Source organism: Haplochromis burtoni, unplaced genomic scaffold (genome assembly GCF_018398535.1).
Source record: "Haplochromis burtoni strain Fernald_Lab_line unplaced genomic scaffold, NCSU_Asbu1 Contig_622, whole genome shotgun sequence".
In the NCBI taxonomy this organism is placed as follows: Eukaryota; Metazoa; Chordata; class Actinopteri; order Cichliformes; family Cichlidae; genus Haplochromis; species Haplochromis burtoni.
The window spans coordinates 258,911-269,799 of record NW_024582983.1 but is presented as its reverse complement, the minus strand read 5'-3'; the positions used below and the strand labels follow the sequence as shown (position 1 = coordinate 269,799).

General features: G+C 42.2%; 1 protein-coding gene across 1 annotated transcript in view; it reads right to left on the bottom strand.

Annotated features, from left to right (window-relative positions):
• Positions 1 to 1,159: 1,159 nt before the first annotated feature.
• LOC102314052 overlaps positions 1,160 to 10,889 on the bottom strand; it is a 17,943-nt gene continuing 8,213 nt past the window's right edge. The window contains exons 2-5 of the mRNA XM_005949246.3: positions 10,216 to 10,323; positions 3,274 to 3,425; positions 2,924 to 3,000; positions 1,160 to 2,088 (exon numbers count right to left, since the gene is read on the bottom strand). Coding sequence (XP_005949308.1) covers positions 1,956 to 2,088; positions 2,924 to 3,000; positions 3,274 to 3,425; positions 10,216 to 10,323 — 470 coding nt within the window. The 3' untranslated portion in view covers positions 1,160 to 1,955. The remainder of the gene's footprint in view (positions 2,089 to 2,923; positions 3,001 to 3,273; positions 3,426 to 10,215; positions 10,324 to 10,889) is intronic.

The window sequence follows — 10,889 nt, the reverse complement described above, 5'->3', positions numbered from 1 at the left end:
CTGTGTTGTAGCCAGAGGTTGTTTGGTTTCCCCGATGTATATCCTGGCAGTCCTCCTGCACTTACCAGCGTACACTATGATACTCTGTGTCGGGGACCCGATCCTTGGGGTGGACCCGTTTTTGACGCAGCGTGTTTTGGTTTAAAAGCTACCTGGATAATTGAGCATGCATCATGAGTACAGAGTCTACCAAAGAAGAGCCCTTCACAGATGAACTCCTCACCCCATCTCTGAGAGGACAGTCACCATTCAGAGAAAGCTCATTTCCTCCGCTCGTATCTGTGATCTCATTCTTTTGGTCACTGCCCACAGCTCATGACCACAGGTTGCTTTTATGCTTGGCTTGCTTTTCACCGTGATGGACCGGCACAGTGGCTGCATCACCCATCCATCTATACATCTCCTGCTCCCCTCACTTGTGAAGAAGACCCCAAGATACTTAAACTCCTCCACCTGGGGCAGCCACTCCACCCGTTTCCGGCCTCAGACTTGGAAGTGCTGATTCTCATTCCTGCCGCCTCACACAAACTGTCCCAGTGCAAGCTGGACATAAAAGTAGAGTTTTCATGTTGTCATATATATCTGCTATAGAATGCTAATATATAATGAGATGCTAATACCGGAGTAATAAGCAGAAGGGGTTACATGAAGAGGATGTGGGATGTATGGAATCTTTGAAGCATCTACACTAAAGTCGAAACAACTCGTCGTTCAACTCCGAACAGAGATGAGGTACAACGCACACTCAACAGCAAGAGGAAGCCAGGATGTCAGATCATCGTGTCATTTATTTTTAAATATAGAAACAGATCAATTTGTCATTAAACTGAACCCAAATGTGTTTTCCAGACCTGAAATTTTAATATGAAGTTATGAACTTTGTTCTTTTTAATATATTGTTTTCAAACTGTCTTGTCAGTAAGCTTTTGCAGCCAGAGCTCGATAAATGCTCTACAGGCTCCTCTTGTTCCCAGGTTTCTTTTATCTCTTTATGTATTCATTTCTATTAGTGTTATTTCAGCTGTTATAGTTTAAGTGCAGTATGACAATGTCTAAGCTGACGGGCAGGAAAAAAGGAGGAACTTCTGCACCTGCACGAAACAACACAGGAAGAACAGAAAAGCGTATTTGGTGATGTTCATGGACTCGAGACTGCATCCAAGTATTAAACAACAGTTTCTTTACTTGAAACGAATTGGTTCTTTTGTCTGTACTTGAATCACATGCTGGTTGAAGTAAAATCCACTGCGGTGCTGTGCAGAGACAAAATTACAAAAACTGCGTCACTGTCCTAAAATGTAATGATCTGAGTGCACAAGTCCAACCATCTCCATAAAACATTGTCTGAAAATCTTTGTGACAGTAGGAAAAGTGTTATGACCAAATGATAATGCATCCACACGCACACATAGCTTCAAGTGTTGCTATTTTGGAAATTTGTTATTTTGGAAATTTTGACTGAGACCGAGAGCAAAAATAACAGGATAAAAAGCTGAAGAGAAACCACAGAAAGCCGAGCATGGCAAACATGCATTCTTTATATCGGTGGTTGTGTGTTCGCTCTACATCTGCACAGGAAGCAGAAGGTTACGGTAAAAGTGAAACCACAGCTTTACGTCCTGTTTTATGAATATCATACCGTTTCCCCTGAACACATACAGACACACACATCTGCAAGTCTGTGTGAAAGTCAATTATGTTAGAAACTAATACATTTGTAACATTTATTGATTGGTGCATATTTGTACATTTCTAATGATTTGTGACAGAGGCAGCAGTGAGTGCACAAGTCCACTCAGCTGCAACCGTCTGCAGCAGTCTGCGGCACTGAGAGCTTTTCTTCTTGATGGTTCCCTTAAAAGATGACCATACAATGAATGTGGAGTAAATATAGCTCAAAACATCTTCAGCGCTTGCTTCCTCTTGCAGGCATAGCTGTTTGTTCATAAAGCTGGTCAGTGCCAGCGGCCCACGTCTACCCCGTCTGCGTGCCCTGCTGCGTGGCTTTGTGCTGTAGTTGATGGAGGATTCAGCAGGTCAATGGCATTTCCTTCCCTGAGCTTTAGAACTGCTTGCTTCAGATTCCACCTGCAAGGAGTAACGAACGCGTGTGAGGAATAGCGACCATCAAGCTTTCACATCAGTCCCTATGGTTAGCGTTCACATCCTGCTTCATTTGCTTTTGACGGCGGTTAAAACAATTATGGACAGTTTCACAGCAGTCGTCATACAGTGTGCTGAAGAGTGTTCGGCTGCAAATACGATTCAAGGCCTAGAAACCCGTAGATGTTATTTCAGCTTTGTTGTTATTTGTGTGGATGTGTGTTTGTGTGGTTTTTAGTGTTAAAGTTGAAACCACGCCTGAGACTACTAACACGGTAAAGGGTTGTTAGTCAGTTACAAAGTGAATATAAACTATTCACTGAATGTACCAAAAACACATTACATAAGATTTCTATCAGGACATCAGGACGCACAGCCCTGAAACACACACGGTCTTTACAATATAAAGTGTCCTAAAATGACTAAAAAATGACTACTGTCAATGTGTCAGCACAACACAACACTCTACAATAAAGCATGTGAAGTGTTATTCTGTGATATTTTCAAAAATAAGGATTTTTGCTTTTCTCCATGAGTTATTCATTAATCGAAAATGTAAATACAACTCAAATATAAACGGCACTATTTGCATGATATACTTAAAAGTTTGTCCCCGTTTACACACACACACGTCCTGGTTATGCACCAACACATACACAATAAAATGTAATATGCTGATCACGAATGGCAGCGTCTGCATGTCAGCCTAACTCTGCTCACCTACTGAGCTAAACTGGCGCCCGTCAGTCACATCACTATGTCAAAATAAACTGAATACAAATTCAGCAGCAGCAGTTCAGTTGTGGCACAACTGTCTCACCTGTTTGTGTTGGGATCCCTCAGTGAAGACGCACACAGATAGCCTCCGGTTTTAATCCCTGTCACAGGAATCTTTATCTGCAAAGCAATTTACACTCAGTATTCAATACATTCAGAGTTCTTTGCAATAGGATTGAGTTTGTGATTTACATTTGCTCACGATGTGGATTCTACACCAATTTTCTATACATCTAAATATTTTTAAAAAGCTACTTGTAAGAAAATACTTTAATTATACGCAGAAGGAAAACCAGTTTAGCTGCACATGCAAAACTAGAAAAGAAAGAAGTCAGGGATGACAGCATCGGTTGTCTGTGTTATTGGCACACTTGCCCTCCTAAAGGACAGTACCTGTGCAGTGTGCTTATCTACACGGTTGTATCTGTCAGTCAGATGGATGTTGTGGACCTTTAAAGGTGGCGCCCCCAGGCTTTCCATGGCAACTGGACATGCCTCCAACTCCTGCAAAGCCAGCCTGTGGTAGTCTGACGCAGCAAAGTTCTCTAAGTAGACAGCAGACAGAATGATATATGTGAGTGAACAAAAACAGGAAAGCTAGAAAATAATACAACATTTTAAAGTATGAATGGTAACAGTTACTCTTTTTACTCAAAACTTAAAGTTAAAATAAGCGTTCACAGAGCACAAACCAAGAGTTTAGTTTTTAAAAAGGTTCATATGGAGTGAGTTTGGCAGGGATGTGATAGGACGAGGAGACAGTTGCTCCTCATTCCCTTTTATTCAGAACATAAGCGTCACACTTCTATACTTGTATAGACGTTAGCTGGTTAGAGAATTACGAGGATGTCTGTTCCAGTTTTAGTGAAAGCAATGCTAAACTGGTGGCCAGTGTTAATGACCTGGAAAGCCGACAGAACATGCAGGTCTGGTGGAATCCATCGAAGGTGGGTGCAGAGCCCATCGCTCACCTGTTGCTAAGCCAAACTTAGCTCAGATGTCATGGCCTGTAATCATTCGCCTTTATCGCTATCAGATAAAGGACCTTCTGATCCGCGAGGCTCGGCGGGGAGGGAAGTTGCAATACCATTACCAGCAGAGAGAAGGGATGGCTTTGCTCAGCCGCTGACGCGAGGGATTATGTGGACAACCTATCCACTGTATTTGTATCATCCTGAGCATCCATGTTATGTTATTAACTACCTCAGTCACGTTATCCTTTGCTGCAGTATGCAGGAGGCTAGATGATACCTGGCTGCTATGGTTACGGGAAGACTGTTCAGCAGTGGTTTTAAGTATTTGCTCATGTCAGCACTCTGCATACTTGTATACATACATGCACGTATTGGTGCCGCTTTTATTTTACTTTTTTCTTTCTCACTTTTCAACATTCGGTGTATCTGGTAAGATGTTCTGTTCTGATGTGGTTGAAGGCACAGCCATATCTGACCAGAAGCTTAAAGGTTTAATTATGAATATATTCTACAGAATTTTTGCTTTCTCTTTTTGAATAAGGTAGGAAGTGTTTTGGTGAGCTTGCTGCTTTTCCTTTTGGCAGCCGTCATCAGCTTGGGGGAAAGTAGTGGGGGTGGTTATAGAGTAGTGAGTATGGAGGGGTGGGAATGATCTGATTCTAATAGTAACGTTTTAGGAGGCACAGTGGCCTCGGTTGTGTTGGTTTCATTTGTGTTTGCAGGAGAACCTTACCCTATTGTACATGCATGGCTCTATCTGTGCACGAATCTCTGTCGAGGTTGGGTAGTGCTGTAGACTCGTTAGGTGGAATATTGAGGTGTAAACCACCCTGCTAAAAGGATGTTCTCACACATCAAACAGTGCAGGGCAGCGGTGGTTTGTTTTATATTGTTTTGTGTTATTTAAACAGGAAACACACATTTGCAGGTCGGATAGCACCCATCTTACTGGGGGAGGGGCAGCATTTTCACTCCACTCGTCAGGCCAAAGCCAGAGGTGTTTCAGTCGTTACGGATCCAGATGTGTGCTTTGAAAAACATGAGGTCATTTCTGATACGTTAAACTCTCGTGCCAATCATGAATCTTCCCGATGCCCCAAAATACGGAAAACATTAGTGATTTAATTCAACTCTTCTTGCAGACAAGAATTTTCTAAAATTCATGGAAAAACAAATCTGCTTTCCCCCAAACGAATACAACAAATGAGATATTTAGCCTGACGATTTAGGATACACTGAAAGACTTTCTGAGGGGGCAAATCATTTCTTATTCAGCAAACATGAGGAAAAAGGGAGTGACTTGAATTAGCTAACCAAATCAAAGAAATACTTCAGCTATATGCAAGGATTAAAAAAAACACAATTATATAATAGACGGTAATGCTGCAGACTATGTTTGACATCCTTTCAACACTCAGTTTAATGTCAGCTTCTAAAGTGTAAGAGTTTGTTCTATATGCACAGACAGAGCTGACAGGATGCTATCCAACCAGCTGAAGGGTATCCAGGCAAAACTGCATATTTCCAAAAACAGAACGACCAATGGTACCATCACCTCAGATCATGTTAGAGTAACAACACATCCAGGTCTCTCAATTCTCAACTTTATACCTCTGAGCTTCCACAGGAGAAAACTCTGATGGAGAACTTTTTAATTCTTTGAATATCCCACGCTCTCTCCGAAATGTAACCTATAAAAAGGAACCTATAAAACAGGCGGAAGTTAAGATTTCATCAGTCTGGAAAGTCTCCGGGCCAAGATGGATTTCCTGATTTTTTTTAAAGCATTCTCCGTATTGTTTTCACCTCAACTGTGTGTAACATTGCCATATTTAAAGGAGTCAGCCAAAGTCCCGTCATCGTTCTATGAAGCATGTATGACTGTTGTTCTAAAGAAAGGTAAAGATCCACTCGAATGCTCATCTTACAGGTCAGTCTCCTTACTCACTGACCAAAGTTTTAGTGCATACACTGGAAATCGTTTTACCATCAATCACATCTGAAGATCAAACCAGCTTTATTAAAAACCAGTATCTGTCATCCGTTTGATGTATGATATTCTCCTCGCACGGAGACTCCAGACTGTATCTGCTCCCTGGATACAAAGAAGGCGTTTGATTGTGTGGAGTGCGAGTATCTATTCTCAAGCTTGGGAAAATTCAAGTTTGGACCCAAATTTAATTTTTGGATAAAATTGCCCTAAACCCTCAATCCTTTCAAACTCCCAGCAGTCACAGCTGTTTAACCTCCAAACCCAGCAAGGGTGTCCCCTCAAGCCCGTTACTCTTTGATGTGGATATAGAGCCACTGGCCACGCTACGAGGCTGAGCAGATGTCTCTGGGAAGTGGAGGAGAGGAGTCATGCATAAAGTATCCCTGTGTGTAGAGGATCACCTGGTCTTCTTGTCATGTGAATCTATACATCCTATTTTCTACCTTTTTACTCCGTATGTTTTCAGGATGCAAAGTGAACTGAATACACCGTAAACACTGCAACACTTCCACGCCTTTTTCATTTTATTTTATTTTTTACACATGGAGGGGCAAACACCCTTGAGTGAAAAACTCTGGTCTCCACAAGTCTAAGCATAATTTCCAGTATTACTATTGGGCATCTAATATATGCTGGACCATGTTTTGGTTTAATTTCCAATTCCTGTTAAAGACACATCTGTCTTGGCAATACTTGGATCTCCACTTCCCTTGGCCTCCAATAAGTCATTTGATAATCCGGTGGTGAGGCACACAGTGAGAATATGGACTCAGATGAAAAAACACCGGTGAGACTGACTGTTCTCCTTTGAGTCCAGTCTCACCACATTATGTTTTTCAACCATCCTTAAGCGATTCTGTGTTTCAGGATTGGTGCAGTAGGTGCTTTGTATCTTTCATGAAACTCTCTGAAACATTCAATCTCCTGCACACAAATCTTCTCAGAGAGCTTCAGATCAGACACTTTGTTCAACCTCAGATGTCCTACTTTCCAGAGGCTTGAAGACGGCTGATATGTTCCTATATTTGTATACATCTCAGAAAGGGTTAATATCTGTTATTTATGACACGCTGGGTTTTCCCCTCTTTATTTTTAATTTAAATTTTTTTTACTATGCAAATGTCTGTCAATGTTCTGCTACTGGAAACTGGATTTTCCAGAGGAACCTACCCGAGGGATTAATAAAGTTTTATCTAAGTTTTATCTTGTCTACTAAAAGATGTGAACAAAGCATTACAGACAATCCCTACTGCGACCATCTCCAAAACGAATCAGCTGATCTAGACCACAGCAGTGACCGCTGAGGTGCTTGGCTACAAAACGAACAACCACAAGGAGCAGTGCCCCCGTATGTTAGCAGGGAGGGAAGTTCTGGGGTAGCACTGAAAGTTGGCTAAGTGTGATCAAAAAAGGGATCTCTAAGAATCTGCCAAGCAAAGACTCACAGCCTTGGTCACCACTTGATAAGGTTTATCAGACAGACAGAAGGCAAGAGAATAAACTGTACTCTTAGTGGCAGGGGAACAATATGAGAAAAGCCCCACCAAGGCTAGAGATGGAGAAGGGGAGAAGACACAACCTATAACAGCATTGTTCAGTGGCTAGTGGATGTGAGAGCAGACGGAGCAACAGGCTCCAGTAACCATCACAGTGCAGACATCCAGTAGGTCTCCAGTATGAAGAGTTGGACTGAAGCTGGGTAAATTAAGCTCTCTTCCCTTAAACAGCAGTTTAATTGTGCTGAGACCTTCTGTGATCCAACTTCTGTACCCACTTTCTCAAACAGATGGAAGCGGCAAATTTTTCCTGTCCTGTTTCTATTTATGTTTCTATTCATGTTTGTTCCAGGAATGGTTGATTAAATGCTGTCTGAGCATCCAAGCTGTTCTGTGTCTTGCTGCTATTGCACACGGCTACAATGAAGGACATCGAGGCAATGGTATAGCTGGCCCTATTCCAGGAAGTAGGCTCAGCTAAAACTCTGAATTTGTTAAGTCTGTGATAAGGGCTAAGTCAGTTACCAGGGCAACGGAGTCTGAAGTAAACATGCTGGCTGGCAGGTTTTCTTCATCAAGCAACTTCTCCCCACCTGCTGACACTCAGATTCATTCTCTTATTCATAGATTTGATATCAAATCACGTAGCAGAGCAAGAGAAGTTTTTCCAATCAATGAAATCCCAGTTAATCGTTACTTTGCTATTTTTGTACTTAACATGAACTCTTATTATAATTACATCACAGATCTATTAACTTTAATAAGCAGTCACACTGATGGAAAAACCTTTGGCCCAACTGGAACTGGGAAACGAGGTCTTGTCTGGGTTAATCTCACCGTCATTAAACTGTGGCTGAATTTCACTTTCTGGTCCTTTAAGGTCGCAGCTGAATAATTCAAGTTTAAATCAAATGTTCTACTTACTGTGATCAAAGTCCAAGCAGGATGAATGATGAGTGTGTAAATTATAATAAAATGATATATCGTGGTCACCACTGACATGGAATAAAAATGGAGGCTCTGCTCTTTATTTAATCATTACCATGGTGAACGGCAGTATTGGGGTTCTACTGACGATTGCTTTCTACCTTCAGAGGGCTGCAGATACAACAGGGAAGATGCAAGTGCAAGGAAAAGGGCGAGGAGCAACACTGCACAGTAATAACAGGCCAGACAAGTGGGACTCAAAGCCAAGGTTTCAAACCACAGCGCAAGACAGAAGGCAGGAAGTGGAGGCAGGCGAACCAACGGTGCAAAGTAGTCCCTCTGAAGGCAGCAGCACGTAAACACACGTTGTGCACCAACAAACACTAAAGTGAGCAGAAAATAGAGAAAGGAAAGAACCAGAGTGGACACAGGCAATCAAGTCGCCGAGAGAAAGGGAAGTGACTGCAACTGCAGGAGCTGGAGAACGACCTCAGCATCATTCTGAAGCATTCGGTGCATGGCCAGGTTGAAGCTAAGCTTAACTTCATGGACGACATGTGCGGAGAAGAAGGGTCGTCCAGGGCTGGAAGGAAAGACGGAGACAGATCAAGGAAATGATGGTGAGGCTGGCAAGAAAAGCGATGAAGGGGCAGAGATCCAGCTCTGAAACTGCTACGATTCTCTTTGTTGATGTGGGAGGAGGGTTTGAGGTTGGCAATGAGAGGAAGCAATCCAAGTACTCGACCTGGCAGCTGAGTCTCAGGAGGCTGACTGAAATGTTGTAATATGCTCACTGGAAGTCAGGTATCAGGGCTTTTTTGGCTCCTCAACTTCACTCCTCCTCTGCAGTCTACGCTGCACGGGAGCAGCGCTGATGCCAGCCACCAGAAAACTGGCAGCAGAAGCATAAAGCCAGCATGTGGTTGTGATTACAGAGATAGCACAAGGTCGGGGGGCTAAACAACAGGGGATAAACATCCTTGGCTGGTGGTCCTCAGCTGATGCCACCCATAGATGTTTACTGTGGCTCCCCCAGGCAAAGGCCTTCAAGGGGCACCTGAGCTAAAGGGCATCATTAAAGGTGGGTGAGGCAGAAATGCCTAGCAGGATTTCCACCATCCAGTGATTTTTGAATGACAATGTGCTCACAGATTGTGGAGTTTCTAAAAGAGGACACCACAACTGCAAAGTCGTGTTGTCAGCTGTCGAGGTAGAAGAGGGTCAGATATTAGAGCAAGAAGGGTTAGGCTTTATCATTCACCCACTGCACACATAACGTGCAAAATGTTTACAATTAGTAAAAGTACATTATCATGCACCTCTCTTTTATCATTTCTTTTAACCTCCTAGGACCTGCGTCCACATGTGGACATCACATTTTGGGTTATTTAGACCAAAATACTCAATTTTGCTCTATAAGGGCCTGATATCCACTTACGAGGACATTATACTGCCACTGTTCTTTCAAAATTTTAAACAAATATCCTCATATGTGGCTCTGATTTTTCTTAAAAACAAAAAGATAAAAAAAAAAATCTGGTAATCGTTTGTTTTTACATTCATCAGGTCCCAATCAGCCCAAATATCAAAGAGAAATTAAAAATGCTGCTGTGGAAGAGCTCAGGTCTTAGGAGGTTAAACCCAACTTAAATTATGTTAAACCACCAAAACAGGTGATGATATTCAAACAGTAATTAGATCACCATGTTTTTGAACATGTGCAACAAACCACAGAGTGGTGCTAATTCCTGAAGCCAGCCCAGGTCAGCTGGAGCTGAAAACCTGAAGAATTCACTCTCAGGAGTGCAGCTGAAGTTAACGTCAAGTTGAACTTTTCTACACTCTCAAATGACACATTTCTGAGCGCGACAGTACATGATCGAAGCTGCTGAAATGAAAGGTTTCACTAACTGTAAATGAAGCACTACAGAGCTTTTGTACTCACTCTGTAGCAGGTAGTACATTGTGCCGATCCCTGCACCCGTCAGCACGGTGGTGAAGATGGTGAGCTGCTGCAGGTGACTGTTGGAAATCCTCATGCTTGCTTTCTTTCCTGAAAATAATGACGAGGATCAGGTCAGTATACACAGAGCGTCTGTGTTTTAATAAGGAAGTATTCATGGTTTGCCATGAATTCTGTGGTAACTACAGGACACAACCTAAAAGCTTCTGAGAGGCTTCAGTCTTACACATTTCCAATTTTCTGAAAGAGAAAAAACACGTTTTGTCATTTTTAATAGTAAAACATATGGTGACCCCTGACCCCCTCTCCTACACACATACAGTTGAACAAGTACTATTAATATCACCGCCTACATCCATGAGACAGCTCAGCTAATGGTGGTAAAGGTTGCCAACACAGGCAAAGACACATACATGCACATTCTGTGAATGCATCCAAGTCTGGTTCATGCTTTGATTTTTTCCCTTATTTTCAGTCATATGTATCCTGTGTTTATGGTGGCTGCTAATCAGAATCAGAATCAGAATCAGAATCAGAATGGGGTTTATTGTCGTGTGTTGAGGTTTACAACATTAGGAAATTGCTGCGGTGCTTCAGTGCAAACAATAAGAATTAAAGTGCTATGTAGAAAGAAAGATATGTGCATGAGATATACA